The sequence below is a fragment of the Tachypleus tridentatus genome, chromosome 13 (genome assembly GCF_004210375.1).
Source record: "Tachypleus tridentatus isolate NWPU-2018 chromosome 13, ASM421037v1, whole genome shotgun sequence".
Classification (NCBI taxonomy): Eukaryota; Metazoa; Arthropoda; class Merostomata; order Xiphosura; family Limulidae; genus Tachypleus; species Tachypleus tridentatus.
The window spans coordinates 38,512,312-38,531,856 of NC_134837.1; the positions used below are offsets into that span (position 1 = coordinate 38,512,312).

Genomic DNA, 19,545 nt, shown 5'->3' on the forward strand with positions numbered 1-19,545 from the left:
AAGATTGTGGTTTAATTATGTATTTGAATGAGTATTGAATGAAGTTTTATTTTTTAAAATCACATGAAGAATTGTTGGAGCATATAAAAAATTCTTTTTCTACCTTCTTCCTAGTAAGCTTCTGAAAGTCATGATAAACAAGTTTTTTAATGTTAAGTAACAGTGGTTTGATTTGTTTTGAATTTCGCGCAAAGCTACACAATGACTATTTGCGCTAGCCGTCCCTAATTTTGCAGTGTAAGACTAGAGGAAAAGCAGCAAGTCATCATCACCCACCGCCAACCTTTGGGTTACTCTTTTTACCAATGAATAATGGGATTCACCGTCACACTATAACACTCTCACTACTGAAAGGGAGAGCACGTTTGGTGTGACAGGAATTCGAACCCGCGACCTACGGATGACAAGTTGAGAGGTAACAGTGGATCAACGTTCAAGACAAAGCTGTACCATTCCTAAAGCTTTCTGTGTTATAAAACGGTGTATGCATTATTTTATTTAGAGTCCAGTTTTACCACTTTAGTTACGCTGATGCTGTATTTTTGGTCTTTTTTGGCCTTAAATTACCTTCGCCCCAACTTACTTCGACAAACTGTTATCTTCATTAATGTTTGCTCCTGATGAAGATAGGTCCACCCTTCGAATTCACTTGGGTTATAGGGTGTTTTATTCAAATTAGTTAGATTGGTAACCTTAGTTGCTCTAGAGTCAATAAACGTAAGTTGTTTCGCTTTTAAGTGTAGAAAATTCGTCCTCGAGCGTCAACATTGCAAGACAATGAGAATTTTTTTTATATTTTACTTTTATTGTTAACAAAACAATTTGGTTATTTTTAGTAGTGCTAAAGATATCATAAATCAGTGTTGAAAAGAAATATAACGTTATATTATTACCAGTGATTCCTTACTTGGCATCACAAAATTAACATATATGATTTTACCATTTCTTTCTTATTTAGCTGTTATAATACCAACATTAATCATTTTACCAGGCCATCCTTACTAGTTAGGGCTCGGCGTGGCCAGGTGGGTTAAGGCGTTCGACTCGTACTTTGAGGGTCGCGGGTTCGAATCTCCATCGCACCAAACATGCCTACCCTTTCAGCTGTGGGGGCGTTATAATGTGATGGTCAATCCCACTATTCGTTAGCAAAAGAATAGCCCAAGAGTTGGCGGTGTGTGGTGATGACTAGCTGCTTTCCCTCTAGTCTTACACTGCTAAATTAGGGACGGCTAGCGCAGATAGCCCTCGAGTAGCTTTTGCTAAATTCAAACAAACTTACTAGTTATGTTTTTATACATAGTTAGTTGTTACCAAGTTTTCTTATATTATTCTTTCTGCATAATTTAAGTTTTATTATCTTAATCATATTCTAGCGACGTAAAAACATTTCATAATAGTTACACGTGGTTTCTTCGCCAGAACCCCAACGAGAAGGTTTTCATTATTCCAAAACCATTTAGAGGCAGTAATAATAAAAATAATGGAATAAATTGGTTAAGGCGTTCTTTGTGTTTTCAGTAACTTTTAATTGTTTTTTTTTTTTTTTTAGCCTAGTGTTCCGGATGGTGGAATCAGAAGAGGAGTATGTTGAACAGCTACAGATAATGGTTTCGTGTTTCTTGAGGCCATTCAAAATGGCTGCTAGCTCCCAAAAGCCTCCGTGTTCTCATGATGAAGTGAATTCGATATTCCTAAATAGGTGAGAATAGGAACTGAAATATTCGTCTGTAAAACCTACAAAAATATGTTTCCAGCTCTTTAGACCAGATTATCTTGATTGTTAAAGTAAATAATAACGACTATTAATGTTTCAAATAATCAGCTAAACAAGATTATCAATATAGAATTTGGTTACCGTTAAATGTTAATGTAAAATAACACTGAACGATGCTTTTAACACATAAACTAAATTTCGTGTAATTAAATAGCAATTTCTTGAAACTGTTTTCCCTGTACTAACAATTATTGCACAAATTACATTAAATTAAACTGTGAATATAAAATTGCTCAATTTTTGTTATTCACAATAAATATATTTGGTATTGAATTCAATGTTTAACTATGTGTTAGACAAGTTTATAGTTACTGAAAACTGATGTTTACTTTGAAAATATAATGATTCACGCTGTATATATCTTAATATCATCAATAATTTTTCTATAATTTAAAGTTTGAAGTCTTATGAAAATATTTAAATAATAAAAATTATGTATTTTGAAAATTTTTTCTCAGTAGATTCGTCTCACAAATACATATATTAATGAAGTATATACTCTGTATTCACTATGTTAGCGATAAAACTTGCACAAAATTTCGAATATGTATATATATTCACTTACACCTACTGAATCCTGAAATTGACGAAAAATTACCGTAATTCTTGTCAAATGTTAAAAAAAAACTGAAATTTCGGATATTCGAAGAAATATTTCTTAACCTATACATTTCTTTTCAGAAATTCAAAGAAGGAATATCTTTTTAAAAACATTCTTCCAATTGCTTGCATTATGGATTACGACATTTAACATACTTAACATGATCAGTTAAGATACTTAAGTTTGTTTCTCATATCAATCTTTTTGCCGAAAAGGAATACATTAGATGGTTTAAGCCATCTTAAAAAAAGCAGTGAATTTGAAATATTTTCTATCGAGTATTATTTCAAAGACACGCAACGATAAAAAATGACATTAAATTTTAAGAGGTTTTAAGAAAAGAGAATTTCGTAGTAATACGTCTTACAGGACGTGTTAACTGCCTGACATGCCATATGAATTACAAGTTTCCTGTTTGATATAATTGATATATAACACGTAAAGTAAGTAAATTAACAAACAATATAGTTTTTTGAATTTAATCGAAAGGCTCAGGAAGTAATAATTATGTTTACACTGTATTCTACCCTGACTGGTGGTGCACACTTTTGTGAAGACAGGGTGCACCTGCACAGGGACTCACTTATGATAAGGGGATTTACTACTGTTTAACTGGTGATACAGGGATGTAATATTTTTTAATTGATGATAACTGGATGTAATATTTTTAATTGATACTAACGAGATGTAATATCGTTTTACTGATGATAACGGGATGTAATATTTTTTTACTGGTGATAATGTGATGCAATATTTTTAATAGGTGCTAACGAGATGTAATATTTAAACTGATGCTAACGGGATATAATATTTTTTACTGGTGATCACGGGAGGTAATAGTTTTTTACTGGTGATCACGGAATACCTTACTATTTTTTTTACTGATGATAACGGGATGTAATATTTTTTTACTGGTGATAATGTGATGCAATATTTTTAATAGGTGCTAACGAGATGTAATATTTAAACTGATGCTAACGGGATATAATATTTTTTACTGGTGATCACGGGAGGTAATAGTTTTTTACTGGTGATCACGGAATACCTTACTATTTTTTTACTGATGATAACAGGATGTAATATTTTTTTACTGGTGATAATGTGATGCAATATTTTTAATAGGTGCTAACGAGATGTAATATTTAAACTGATGCTAACGGGATATAATATTTTTTTACTGGTGATCACGGGAGGTAATAGTTTTTTCACAAATAATGACTGGTTTTAATATATTTATATATAAAGATATTTTCTTCATTCTAAAAGCAAATGAGACTATTAGAAAGAGTAACTATTTCCAACAGTTCCCATCTTACTTCCTATCTGAAACTATGTGTGTTTTGCAGATTTACGTCATAAAGAATATACTTAAAGAGTTAAAAACAAAATTTTGAAAACAGCCTGTAATTTGCAATGCAAAAGAAGGAAAGAGATTACCAAACAAATTATGACAGATTTTCATGGAAAGGATTAAACGATTCAAGACTTAATAAAAAAATTACATGCTCTACTTATCTGTTGCGGTTTTATCACACACTTTATTTATCCATTGCGGTTTTATCTGTGTAAGGCAAACAACTTGTGCTCTTTCTTACACGTACTACAGTAGCAGGATTTCAATTTTATTATTATTTTTTCACAGTGAGACCATTATGTTTCTACACCAAATATTTTTAAAAGGGTTGATATCTCGAATGGAAAGCTGGCCAACTTTAGTTCTGGGTGAGTTATTGCATGTTTTGACGAATTTTAAATGTTCAGGAGAAAGAACAAAAAAGAAATTACCCTGTTTCTGCAGGATGTTAAAACTTTCGTTCTTTAGGTCAGTATATGTTGTATAATTTTAAAGAACCGATCTTTGAGTAATGTCTTAACAAAGAGAACATTAACATTTCTTGCCTATAACAATGCCACCAGGTGCTGTTATGATAAAATACCTACATGTGTACACACTCACGTACATATATACATAGATATGTATTTGTATGTATATAATATATGCCTCCCAATGGCTCAGTGATCAGTCCGAGGGTTTATAATGCTAAAAACTGTGTTTTGATACCCATGGTCGGCACAGCACGGTAAGCCCTTGTATAGCTTTGCGCTCAACAAACAAATATAACATATATATTCATATTAATTTTTAACTACTAAACATTTACATTAATATAAGCCGCAAATATATACTTTCCGTTCCATTAGCTGGCATTAGTTGAAGTCAATTTAAGTAGGTTAACAATATCTGCCAGGCATCATTGTGTCAGTATAAACAGTAGGTTTTTGTTATTCGAAGCAGTTGGCTTAATAAGAACTGCTAGTAATAATAACTTAGGTAAGTATCTGCTGTCAAAATGTTCGGCAAATATAAATGTTCAAAATAAGTAAAATAACGTGACTTTGGTTCTTTTACATTTCATTCATTTACCGTTAATAAACGTAATAACATAAAACTACTTTTTACACCATTAATATGTAGTAGATTAATTTTTCATAAATTACATAAAGTTTAAAATTCGTGAAGTAGGTAATTTATTTTGCTATTATTCTTAAAGTGTGTTTTGTGTTTTTCTTATAGCAAAGCCACATTGGGCCATCTGCTCAGCCCACCGAGGGGAATCGAACCTCTGATTTTAGCGTTGTAAATCTGGAGACATATTCTTGAAGAGTGTGCACTAAATTTATGGAAGGGAAATAAATGACTCCTCCGTCTCTACATACATTTATAAAATGTCCCCCGCTAGTACAACGGTATGTCTTTGGATTTACAACGCTAAAATCAGGGGCTCGATTCCCTTCGGCAGACTCAGCAAATAGCCCGATGTGGCTTTGCTATAAGAAAACGTACACACACATACATTTATAATAATCATTGGTTGCCAGTTGATATATATAAAAAAAGACCACAAATTGTTTAACCTTAATGGTGTTTTCCGGACATTCGAAAACTAAATCGTAATATATGTGCCACTGAAAATAATTTTTCCTTATGCTTATTAACTTACGACTATGTGCTTCTATACTATTTTTAGTTAGATATAAAAGAAACGATCAGATATTCTAGCTCCAACTAATGTTAATTACAAACTTAAAGCTATGATTAATTAATTTTCAAATTATTTAATTAGCAGTAATATCGTCGAGTTAATAATTAATGTGGGTAATTCTTTGCGTTTGTAGTGGTTATTTCCTAGCCACGTAATTTGTATAAAATATAGGTAAAGAATCCAATCGACTTTATAATTTACATTATCGACCAGAAACACTAGAGAGATGAATATTTAATTACGAATATTTAAAAGCTTCACGACAGTAGATTTGTTTGTTTGTAGTTAAGCACAAAGCTAAAAAAGTTATCTGTGCTCTGCCCGCCACGGGTATTTAAACCATTGTAAGTCCGCAGATATTCCGCTGAGCCACTGGGGACCACCAAAGGTTAATAACATAATAACCGGATGCTACAACAAGTATTTATTCGAAGAAGTTGATATTAACTGAAAGAACAAGCGCCATTTAAACATATACGATATTTCTCATATAATAAGATGGCTTTTAAAATCCAATTTGTTTCAGTGAATGTTCATTTAAATTTTTGTTTTCCGATGAAGAAAGATAAATAACCTCTATATGAAACAAACAACATGAAGACTGTTATTTACTACTGACTTAACAAAATTATGTTTGTTTCTTGTTAAGCACAAAGCTACAAAATTAGCTGTCTGTACTTTGATCATTACAGGTACCTAAACCCCGTTTTAACCTTATAAGCCTTCAGACTTAACCACGAACCACCGAAGGGTGTTGCAGAGAAAGGAAATATTGTTTGTGCTTTTATTTCGGTTCTAAAATTACTCCTAATGAATAAGAAAGAACACAGGATTGACAACAGTACTATAAATGTTTGTTTAAAACGTTTTTTTTTTTACATGTTAAATATTACATTTACATTTTCATAGTTTATTCTTTCACGGGACGGTTTGTTTTTATAAATACAACTTAATTTTGCCACTGTCACGTTTTCTGTTCCTATTTTTTAATGTGCTTTTCAGCCCTCTCGCGTAATTTAAAGTTTCCACTCAAACGTATCTACTACTATTTCATAAAATTATGCTCAATTTCGATCTTTTTGTAATTGTCTCTCATGTTTTGCCTTTGTTCTTTCTGCTCAGTGATAGTGATAAGTTTACAAATTTTTCACTCAACGCTTTGTTGCCGTAGAAACGCGACAGCGAAGCTGTAAAAATTTATATACTTTCCCTTCACTTTAACCTACTGGTTTCTAAGGTTGATACCTTAATTATTGCATATAAATACATAAACAAGTATACATATGGCCTTTCAACATTTTTTCTCACTTAAGAAAATAACGGAAATCGTGCTTAACAAAAAATACAATATCAAAATGATGCTCTGATCGTGTCATGTAAAAACAACAATAAAACTATCGTGTTCCAAGCAATGGTGTGTTGTATCTCAGTAGGCCTGAGTAGCTATGGACTGAGTGAAACGTTTCGTCGGCAACGGTTATGGTGAACATAATGTAGTTGAAAAACTATTATTATACTGTCTTCTAGTTTTTTTTTAAATCCCAAATGAACGTACTGTTTAAATAATGTAATAGGCCTAATACTGATGTCTTACGACAAGTATAATTTGAGCAATAATTTTAACTGAGATTATTATTCACTGCCTGGCAATAGAGGAGAGAAAATTTAAAAAAATAAATTTTAAACAAACGTTCCGTCCATAAAGTTATTAATTAGAATATAATTTTATAGAAAAAAAGTCTTCTTTAAGGCAAGCGAGCTGTATAAAAACACTGTGCTATATTCAACATAAGCTGTTGGTAAACGCGGCCTTCAAATGTTAATCAAAAAAAGTTCTTACATAAAACGTGTTTTAGATATCACACTTTCTCCTCGTAAACATTCAAAATATTTATTTCTTTTAAATAAAAAATTCTGTGTACAAAGTTACTAATCAGAGGATTAAATCAAATTAAAAGAAATCAAGTTTATTCGAATTTTATTTTTCTTTCCTACCTTGATATTGTTTTCAGGTAGTTAAAAATAATGTTAATTATTATTATTGCTGCGTTTGCTTCAGCCCCCCCCCCAGTAGTTCAGGAGTAAATCTGACTACTTATAACGCTAGTAATCGAGTTTCGATACCTGTAGTTGGCACAGCACAAATAGCCTACTGCATAGCTTTTTTTGCTTAACAGCGAATTTGTTTTTAGGCCTGGTAGCTAGGATACTCGATGCGCAATCTGTGGGTCATGGGATCAAATCTCACCGCCGAACATGCTCGCTCCTTCAGCTGTCGTTTGAATTATAATCTGATAGTCAATCCCACTATTCTTTAAAAAAGGTATCTGAAGAATCGACGGTGAGTGGTGTTGACTAGCTCTCTTTCTGTGTTGTCTGTCACTGCTAAATTAGAAACGGCTAGCGCAGATAGCTCTCGAGGAACTTTGTGTGAAATTCAACGAACAAATAAAGATAAACGTTCTCGCTACATGCGAACAAAACATTATTTCGATTTTTTATTTTCTGATTATCCGAATTTTTGTATTTCCTTCTGACGGAGAAAGACTCAAGTAAAGAGCCAAAACGCTGTACAGCCATATTTATATACGCATATGTATTTATATGTAATAAACATCTAATAAGCTGGAAAGAATAAGGCTCACTATTTTTTGTTTTTGTAATTCATCAACATTGCTATCATATCTTATTACACCATTTTCAACATTTAGAGGTGACCTTGCCAACCCATGTAGCAATCTTTTTAAATTATTTGTCGCCATCTTGTTTCAGAGCTCTAGTCTTAAAAACAAGTTATAACTTGTTTTTGGGAGAGAAAATTGTTGTAGTACCAGTGTAAGAATTATTTAGTGCGATATGTAAGTTATCTCGATTCAGTTTTTAAACTCATTAAATTACATTTTAATTTAAGGTGTTTTGCAATCGTGTACTAATGATTTAAAAAGGAAATAATTTACTCTACGGAAAAAAAAAATTGTTTGACAAGACGGAGAGAGAATAGCTATAAAACCCACACACACTCGGAGTAATCATTTACAAGATTAATAACTAAAATGAAAAATGCAAGAACCTAACAGCAACCCAAATAACTTCCTGGGATTCTATATTCTATTATTTCAGCAGAGCGTTGGAGCATGCTTCTTAGTTTCCTCCTCACACAAAGGAAATAGAACGGAAATTATACGCAGCTCTTAATTTTTGGACGACGTACAATGCTCAGCAGCTCTCTCTATTCGTTTATAAACTGTAAAATAACTTAGCTGTATCGAGAGCGAAGAAGTGTGTCTTTGTCTCGCATATATTGGTATTTAACTTTAATGTTAAGATTAAAATGACGAACAATTAATGTATTCTTTGCCACGTTTATTTTTTCTCAGCATAATGAAACACTGATGTTTATTGATCCAAAGTAATGAATGGTAACAAAAGCAAATATTACAACAAGAAATTTTAAGAAGTTTCAGTAGAAGAAGATTTGTAGCAAAGCATAATTACCTTCACTGTTTCTGTCATTTATCTTGCATGGAAATGTTAGTTTTATTCTTTGATCAAGTTTTAGTTAAGGCTGTTCTTTCTTAATAGATAGAAAAACAAGAAAAATCAACACCGTCTTTTAGCTTCTCATTATATATTCTTTCCTTAATAAATATTCTGCCCCTCCAAGTGGCACAGCAGCATGTCTACGGAAACCGGGTTTCGATACTCATGGTGGGCAGAACACGGGCAGCCCTTTGTGTAGCTTTGTGATTAATAACAAACAAGAACTAATCAATAATTATTTTCATTCAATTACCTGAAGAACCTTCGTTAGTATATATGTGTATTTTTGTTTTTGCTGTTTTTATCTCGTTCACGTGCTTTCATTTTTCCAGATTTCTTTTGTTGCGTTTACTGTAGTTTTTACATGTTAGCTGTGATTCGAGATGTAAAGGTTTCATAACGACCCTGTTTCACCTGACGTTTTCCAGGCCGTTATATTACTATTGCCGTGTGCTATGTTACTCTCTCCTGAATACTGATCTCCAACCACAACATTATCAAAGTAAAGGAAACCGGATATTTTATTACATAAAGTGATTCGTTGGATGACATTAAAGAGATCTCCAGAATTACTTCCACTGAAAAAGAACTACATTCACACATACCAAGAACTAGGTGCATTACACTCACCTACCACACAGATGTAATTTTCCGTTGATCGGGAGGCAAGACTAAGATATGTTTTCTAGAGGTTTTTGTAACATAAAAGCAAATGTCTAGTAGTAGAGCGCGCACTGATCGTAAAAGAAGTGTTTGTAAAATGATAGTGGTAAAAGAAGAGAATTATTTAAACCACTTATTAATAAAAAACACAAGAGAATACAAGCCAATATTGTCAACCAAACAATCATGCAAAACCTTACATCATTTCTGTTATTGTAAGACGTATCATAGAATAAGACAATATTTTCTTATGCTAATGTCCGTATCTTTTTTCCTGCTGTTATTTATCGGGCATTAACTACCCACGTAACAAATTCTAGCAGAGCGCAATTAAAGAAAGAGTCTTGATTATATAATGAGGTTTAAAAGAAGTCATAAAGGGGATTCATTACAATAATAATATTAATTAAGAATATGAGACCTTATTTATTGTTTTGTTTATTTTTTTAATTTTGCGCAAAGCTACAAGAGGGCTATCTGCGCTAGCTGTCCCTAATTTAGCAGTGTAAGACTAGAGGGCAGACAGATAGTCATCACCACCCACCTCCATCTCTTGGGCTACTCTTTTACGAACAAATAGTGAGATTGACTGTCACATTATAACACCCCCACGGCTGAAAGGGCGAGCATGTTTGGTGCGACTGGGATTCCTAACCCACGACCCTCAGAGTACGAGTCGAACGCCTTGGCCCACCTGATCATTCCGGGCTCGATCTTATTTATGAATAAAAGATACACTTTAAAAAACTTCATAAAGATTAAAAGGTTTCCTTAAAGTAAAAGAAAAAAGAAATATATTAGTACTATATTACAGATGTAAATTCATTTTTAATTTAAAAACAATTGGTATGAACAAGAAAATTCAACATTTCAAGATTATCTACACTGCTAAAGAAAAGGAACGTAACTTAGGTATATTTTTGCATTATTTTTATCCATTAGCTATATTATCAAGTATTTTAAACTTTTCTATCCTGATATCGATAAATAAATTTTAAAAAAATTAAAGTTCACTGTCGTACACATGTTGTCATCTACAAAACATTTACTGTTGGGCTCCTCGGTAAGGACCATGAAAACAAGTGCTTGTGCTTCCATCTAACGACAAACTTATACACAACAGATTCACTGTACAATATAGAATTGTTTTCTCCCTGATACGCACATTTCTCCAAGCAATTTTTAATTATCATAATGTACAACATTTAGATTTCGTGGTTTGTAATTTTACATAAGTCTTTAGCTCTGAGCGATAGTTTTTTCACCCGGCAATTCTGTTTGACAAAGTATTTAATTACATATAATTTTAGTTTAATGACGGCACCAGTTTCAGTAACCGTTGTGACGGCTAGGAATATCTCAGAGATGGAAAACATTATGTGAAATATATTTTTTTTTACAAGGTATCATGGTTTAGTTGCTGATTTTTAAACTGTTGTATTGTTAAGGAGACTTGTTCGACATGCTGTTGCCAATGCTTACGATTTACCAAGAGTACGTCCGTAATCATCACTACACTTTACAAGTCCTAGCCGAATGCAAGCAAAGGGAAAAGTTTACAGCGATGCTTCGTCGTCTAGAGGAGAAAGCAGTTTTACAGGGGAACGTCTTGGAGACTTTCTTGACATACCCCATGCATCAAGTGAGAATGATGCTTTCTATCATGAAATTCCAATAAATTAGAACAAAACTAAATATACTCAAAATTGCCGCAAACAAGGATAAAAATACTTTGAAAGTTCAGACGTTTTAGCAGCTTCTTTGTAATTTACCGTATATTTTCTATATTTTGGTATATTTTAACAGCAAAGTCTGACAAAATGCGTATGCCTGAAATGTAGCTAATAAGAGATGTTTTTTGTTATAGGCGTATATATTAACTTTTTGCAATAAATATCACTGGCAACATTTCTAATAATGTCTGTAGCTACAAGCATATAGGTGCGTATGCGTAAAACCCATAGACCCATTTCTAACATTCGTGATATAATTCACATAAACTACGAGTGTTTCTTCTCCCACATTTGTTTTATTTGTTCAGTTCAGATCCAAAATCTAAGGCGTGTAAAAATATAATTTCAGATCTATCTTTTGTCTCCTATAAATCACTGTCCAAGATTTTTCTCACTGCTATAACTCGTCACTTAGGCCGAACGACAAGAGAGAAAATATTCTCTGCAGTTCTATATATATTAACATTATAATACTTTAAACGCCTAATGCTGACAAAGTACTGTGTTTCTGATCATTTCTGTAATCACAACTAGATGTTACTAGCAGCAAATGAGGAAGGAATATCTTTGTGTGTTCTAATTATTGCTTAAGAATAAACAAGTTTAATAAAACATTCCCACAAATGTTTGTTGAAGAAAATAATTCAAACAACTTGTTTACTGTATTCGTTACAACTTACAGTGAAATGAGGACAATATTAAATATAGTTAAGAAAACACCCGCACGAGAGATAATATCTTTTAAGCTTACTACCTATCTTATGTTTATTAGAAATAAAATGTAACACAAACTAAGAGTGTAATTTGCAATAGAATGATAAGCTTGAAACACAAGCAAAATTTTCAAACTTTAAACCTGAATATTTAAATATAATAAAAAATATAAAATAAATTATTGTTTGCAATACTGTATTGAAAATGTTAAAAAGGATAAGAAAGAAACAGTGATTAATCAACAGAAAGTTATGTAAATATTATACGTATGTGTACAGTACTAGAAATTGTTGATATTATAAATAAAGTAGGTATAGAATACTAATATTACATGATTGCCCCCTCTCATGTTTGTTTTAAAATGAGCTGTAAATAAACACAGAAACGATATGATAGTTTATATTGCGATTGGTTGATATCAAAACACTTAGACATTACCGCATCAACATAATGCTTATATAAGTACAAACAGTTATCCTGTGTCCAGAAGTAATATAAAGAGTGCACTCTGAGTTCTGAGTATAGACATTGTGTAGGAGAAACTTGCAGAAATCAACTTTTTGGCTGGCAGGGCTACTCCGTGTGACAGATGTAGACAAAATTTTATGTATCAGTGGGAGTTTTATGGAAACCTTGAAGAAATATGTAAGAATAGTGCTACTGATACTATAAGTAGCAAAGGTTGAAAGCCCAAACTCTTTAAAAGTGATATAAAGTATGTATTAAGAACATAGAACGTTTTCAAAGTGTGGTAAACGATAACTCATTGATGTTGAAACAGGTACTGGTGTGGATTATAGCTCCAAAACTAGAAGATACTCATTAACTTTAAGAGGTCTCAAAGGAAGTGTAACTGGTCATAGAAGACATAACCAAATCAAAAGGTCTAAATGAGTATCAGCTTCTAAACCTTTAAGTTGTATCCGAATTCCAGTTGTTTGGTAACAATTAATATTAGTTTCTCCGTTAGCAGAGAGAAGTAGAGTGCCTCGTAAAATGTATATAGTAAAGTAAGCTAGGGAAACAACACAAGTGGACTGCATCTTAGCCAGTTCTATTGTAAATATATACAAAATAAATGTCATTTTGATAAGCGTATTCTTATTCATCTTTTCTTCCCTATAATTGCAAAATATGTGATAAAATAATACGCGAAAGCAAATTATGTGATGAAATACTCGTAACAATGACGTATACTACTTAAAGTACAGGTTTGAATATTATGAACGCTATGTGGGGTTATATGTGAAAACTGAGAAGGCCAGATGACAACCAAAAGAGCTTGGCTTGATTGTAGGGAGTAGTACAGGTTATTTGGTATAATATTTCAAAATCATACATTCATAAGCTTATGGTAGCACAAAATCAGTATGTACTGGTTTGTTTGATTTAATATATGTATAATACTAATGGTTTTAACAGCTCGTTTTAATTGTGTTACATTTTCTGTAACAATGTTTTGCATTGAAACTAACCACGTTGTTGCAAATACCTAATGTTTGTGGCTCCTGTACGTGTATCACCTCAGGGTTTTCATAATCATTTCCAATACTTTACATAAATTAGGTACGGAACTTCCATTGTAGGGAACAAAATATTTTATTCTTATATAAGTTCACAATTTGTAAAACGCTATTAATAAGCTGCAAAAAAAATTGCTTTGTACCTACAATTTTAACAGGCAACATTAATTAACCGTACTGGTGTACTTAAAATCAGCAACTTTTTGTTTATTGTTAATTGATTTCTTATAATAATTTCTACAGGTACCACGTTATATAATTACTCTCCACGAAATTCTTGCGCTGACTCCGCACAACCACGTAGAGAGGAAGAGCCTAGAAAATGCAAGAATCAAATTAGAAGAGCTCTCAAGGGTTTGTGTTTAACTCTGTCGGGCCAAATGTTATCTTTTATATTATATTTAGGGTCAATGTTTTATGATGAGCAAATGAGTATATTTTGAGCTCACGTGTAATTCAAAATAAGAACCAATTGCAACAAATACCAACCGGTGATTAAATAACTGGTCAAAAAAATAATATATATTGAAAATTTACATTGGAGAAATTTCTTTATATTAGCAATAATTGTTTTTTTTTTTAAATTATAAAAAAAAAACTGAATCAGTATTAGAATTGTTATAGTATTTTCATAAACTTCGAAAATCGAATGTACTGCTTACAAAGCGATGTAACGATGCATCGTATGTACATGAATGGTTTGGTAGTGAAGAAAAAATTGACAGTATCTTTTGTAATAGTGTATTCTAGAATGTAAAAAGTTAAGTTTTTCTACAATATTTTAAACAGTCATCAATGGCTACTTGGATCATGAATTGCACGTGACTGACACAAAATGCCGATTGTATAAACGGTTTTACTTATTTTATACGCATTGATCTATTCCATTTAATTACCATTGAAGGTTTAGCAGCCAAAAAATTAAAATGGTTGATACTTGGCACTCTTGTTGTGGCAGATGAGTACGGCGTGGTTGGTTTCACTTTAAATAATCAATTTATTTGCCTTCTGTCCAAGTAGCAAATGCATGACGAGGTGAGTGAAACGGAAAACATACGGAAGAACCTGGCCATAGAGAGAATGATTAGCGGTGGTTGTGATATACTTTTGGATGTTAACCAGGTTTTCATCCGTCAAGGTAAACCTGTCACAGTATCCTTAACGTTTCCATCTAATAGCATATGTCTTCGGTGCTGGGTCTAAGCCTCACTAATCATTAAATCACTTATTCTATTATTTTGTTTACTTTCGGGTATTTGTATTAGCTGTCTTTAATTTCACTGATAAACATGAGGGGAGGCAGCTAATCAACACCACCCACCACCTACTCTTGTCTTATAATACATCCACCTACCCAAGTGCGAATCGTGAGTAATTTGTTGTTGTTGTTGTTGTGCTAACTGACCGCACGCGCTGGATCTACACATCTAAACTCCGGTACAGTAATAACTAGGCCACACTCTGGCGAAGCAAACGTAAACATGTGTTGCAAATACGTCCTGCATTTAATTTACTTGCACTGAATATTACACTATTATCACTGTTAAAAGGTATCCAAAATTGTTGGCAAAAATCTTTTACACAATGTAGTTCAAAATAGATTAATCCAGATAATTATGTTGTAATGTTTTTGTATCTCGTTTCGAAATGATTTTTTTTCCAAAGAAAACTCTTTATCGGTTGGCATTGTAGCCTACATGTAATGTTCTTTGAGAAATACGGTCTCGGCCAAAATGTTTTCACACTATTTTTTATCAATATTGATGTTATTTTCTACATGCACACAGTAGTTATTGAGTAATAACAGAGAAAGTATCGTATAATAGAATAAACATGTAAGAGTTGTTATTATGGTCTGTATGAGTTGTTTAAAGTATATCTTAGTAAAAAAGACAACACTTGTTTTTTATAAAATGGCGTGTTTTTAGTATAATCTTTTTTTTCGAACGAGATAAACGCTTTGTTCAGACAATTTTTCTCTGTACTTGAGTGTGTGTATGGTTTTCTTATAGTAAAGCCACATCGGGCTATCTGCTGACCCCACCAAAGGGAAGCGAACCCATGATTCTAGCGTTGTAAATCCGTAGACGTACCGCTCTACTAGCGGGGGGCCTCTATACTTGATGTTAAAGTATGTACCTCGTCATGTGCCAGAAGATATGTGCTTTTTTTGTTTGGAAATTTCAACCAAACTTCCACGAGGGCTATCTGCTCTAGTCCGTCCCTAATTTAACATATAAGGCTAGAGTGAAGGCAACTAGTCATCACTACCCACCGCCAACTCTTGGGCTACTCTTTTACAACGAATAGTGGGATTGATTGTCACAATATAACCCCCACGGCTGAAAGAGCGAGCATGTTTGATGAGACGGAGATTCTAACTCACGACCTTCAGATTACAAGTTGAGCGTCCTAACCAAGTGGTCATGCTGGGCCGGCGTCGTCGTCAAATTGTTCGACTATCCAGAAATGATGTGAAGCAAACGGAAATTTCCATAACAATATTGTACCCCCAGTGTACTGTATCCTGAAACGTCATTGGATTACAGAAAACGTTGTTTCAGGAAAGTTTTCTGGTAGACGGCGAAAAATTACTGCCCGAAAAGACCGTATTTTATACACGTTGACACATCAAGGTTGAAATAAGTCTTGTAACACCTTACAACAAGGATGGCATAAACATATTCATTACTGGATATTTCAAAGTTTTGTATATGTGGGCTGGTATTATTTCACGGTAGGTATCTGTGACGTGTTGTCAATTAATTCGAACAATGAACGGACAGCATAAATCCACTTTTTTATAGTATAATATATTCAAAACAAATCAAACGTACGCACACAAATTCTTTACACTATGTCATATCACAGTTTTGTCGAAATATCTAGATAATCCTCTTATCTCGTCAAGTGTTATCTCCGGCTGGTACAGACATTGTAGACAATAATTACGTTTCTCTTCTCTGTTTCTTACTATAAAATCTGCGATACCTTCTTACATTACTTCATGGGTTACCACAGTTGTATCTAGAACTTCAAATAATTGTTTCCTTTTGACACAGATCACGCAGGCGGGTTCAATTACTTTAGAACACTTTTTGACAACACTAACCATTTTCTTTTACCTCTATCATTACAATACCACTGTGAAACTGATTTAAATATTGCCGTTTACAGCTAAGCTGGCATCTACGCAGTTTAATTTAACGTTTTCTGTCGTTTTTCCAACTTCACTTATTCTCTTGGTGTTGGTTACCACAGTCGTATCCAGAGCTTCGAATAGTTCTCTCTCTCTCTCTTTTTTCTTTTCGTCAAAAGTTCACACAGGCTGATTCAGTTACTTTGGAACTCAATTGGCGAGACGTAATATTTTTTCCTGTTTCTGTTGTTACAATACAGCTGTGAAACATGCTATAAAAGTTACCCGTTAAAAACTATTCACTCACATGCCGATTAACTTAAGTTTTCTTTCACAAACTAACGTTTTTTTTCTGACTCAACTTGAGTTAACTTAGTCGCGTATATATACATATATTTCTTTTTCCAACTGTAGGCCTGGCATGGTCAAGCGCGTAAGGCGTGCGACTCGTAATCCAAGGGTCGCGGATACAAGAGTAGCCCAAGAGTTGGCGGTGGGTGGTGATGACTAGCTGCCTTCCCTCTAGTCTTACACTGCTAAATTAGGGACGGCTAGCATAGATAGTCCTCGAGTAGCTTTGTGCGAAATTCCAAAAACAAAACATTCCAACTGAGGCCTAGAACTGAGAATGTGCTATGATGTAACATTACTTCATTAAGGTAACGAGAAAATATAGAAGGTTCGAATAATGTGATGTAGGTTTACAACGGTTAAACTACACACACAACGTAAGAAATGAAATTTGTCATAACTATCGCTTTTAGAAGAATTAACGTTACACACTGTTTTTATAAATACTAAATATTCATTGAGTGTTATATCACTAAATGAAATGAATAATAACTCTTACACTAAATAGTCTTACATAGTCAACAGATATCCAGAAAAAAGTGAATAGGAGCTACTCAAACAAGGTTATTTTGCAATAAGAGCTATCTGCAAACTGATATTAAACAGAATTCTCTGCTATCACCATGCTACTTGGGCAAGATAGCCTGCTAACTTTCAGTTAGGATACAAATAAGTCCCATTTTCAGCTTTTAGAAGCTGTTTCATGTTACTCAATTTTCATGGAGAATGGATGATGAAACACTGTCTTTTCCACAGGGAACACACAGGAGGTGGTGCATTATATATTTAGGCAGCTATTCATTGTGAATAAAACTGCTCTTCATACCTTTCAGGAAAGCTTCAGTGTCGCCTTTCACACGCATCACATGAAGACAATATTTCTACAGTATGTTAGGCCAAAGTTTGCCAATAACTTTCTGTTCCAGGATGACATCGCCACTGCTCACAGTTTGCTTATTATACTGGATTATCTCGGACGTACAAGACATTAGAGGACTGCCATGACCAGTAAAGTATCCATATTGTAATCCCATTAAGAACTGTTGGACATAACATAGCCGAAAAATTGCTAATCGCGACCCTAAACGAGGCACTGTAGCTAAGTTGCATCGTTTTCTGCTGAAAAGTTCAGATGAAATCATGGTGGGTTACATGAATAACCTCATCGACAGTATATCATGACGCCTTGCGCAGGTTATTAGAGTACGAGAAAGACCAATCAAGCGCTGAACGTTTAATATGAACTAATATAAGGTTATAAACGCTAATGATAATAATTTGATGTTATATTTTGTCATTATATATGTTTTGGTAAGAATTTGTTGTTCAATGTGAAATGCTGAGTTGTACATCTTTCTACAGGTGTTTAATAAAATTTTTATTATTGTTATTGTAATAAATCGTTTATGACATCCATAGAACCTGTCTCATTACACAAGTTACGTATGTAGATGTTTAAAATAACTTGCTTTTCTCAGTTAAACAGCACTAAGTGTATTTGTAATTCCGTCTTAATAATAATTATCTTATTTGTTACAAAATGGACGAGCATTTTGGCTGAGACTGTAGTCTTTGTATGTTGTTAAACACAAAAACAACAACTATTTTAGCATTATAAATCCCAACAATGTATGTAAATAAAAACCTTTATAATTAAAAAAAAATTATATTTTTATATATGTCGAATTACATTCGTTGAAAACACAACATTGGAAACTAGGTAAAAATTATTGTTGTTTTGAATTAAGCACAAAGCAACACAATAGACTATCTATGCTTTGCCCACTACGGGTATCGAAACCCGTTTTTTAGCGTTTTAAGTGCGTAGACATACCGCCGAGCCAGTTGGGGACTAAAAGTTATTTAAAAGTCTCTAGTAAATAACAAATATAAACATTAAAAATGAAAAATACAACAACGTTACAAATTGTTTTGGTCTATAAAATCAGATAGAAAATTTAAAAACGGAAATGTTGTTGTAAGGTCAAACCTTACTATTAGATTATGCTCATTCATGAGTCCGCGGTAGGAGGTGTTGCCTACCTGACTTCTCCCTACTCTATTAGTTCAAAATTAAAGACAACTAACATAGATAGACTCCGATTAGCTGTGTGAATACGGGAAATAAACCACATCTGCAAATAATTAGTCATTGGCCGTTGTTTATAAAGATTTTCAGTACATATGAATCTAATTACTTTCATATGTGCTTGTAGTTTATTAACACTTCTTTTCCCATTATTTGTGTCGTATCATATAACCAGAAAAATCAATGTTTTACATGCTTTTATAGGAAGTATGATTCAAGTAATAGGAGGAGATAAGTCAAGACTACAGCGCCCTCGTACGAGAGAAGCCGTGCGACAGTGCTTTTTGTTTACCAATCATATTCTTTTATGTACTCGAACTTCAGGTGGAAAACTACACTTAGTTGAAGTACGTACATGGTTTTAGCACTTC

General features: G+C 33.1%; 1 protein-coding gene across 4 annotated transcripts in view; it reads left to right on the forward strand.

Annotated features, from left to right (window-relative positions):
• LOC143237906 (ras-specific guanine nucleotide-releasing factor 2-like) overlaps window positions 1-19,545 on the forward strand; it is a 270,405-nt gene that overhangs the window by 196,089 nt on the left and 54,771 nt on the right. For all 4 annotated transcript variants that reach the window (XM_076477647.1, XM_076477648.1, XM_076477649.1 and 1 more), the window contains exons 6-11: window positions 1,553-1,702; window positions 4,021-4,100; window positions 11,074-11,267; window positions 13,839-13,949; window positions 14,616-14,733; window positions 19,379-19,521. In XM_076477647.1, coding sequence (XP_076333762.1) covers window positions 1,553-1,702; window positions 4,021-4,100; window positions 11,074-11,267; window positions 13,839-13,949; window positions 14,616-14,733; window positions 19,379-19,521 — 796 coding nt within the window. The remainder of the gene's footprint in view (window positions 1-1,552; window positions 1,703-4,020; window positions 4,101-11,073; window positions 11,268-13,838; window positions 13,950-14,615; window positions 14,734-19,378; window positions 19,522-19,545) is intronic.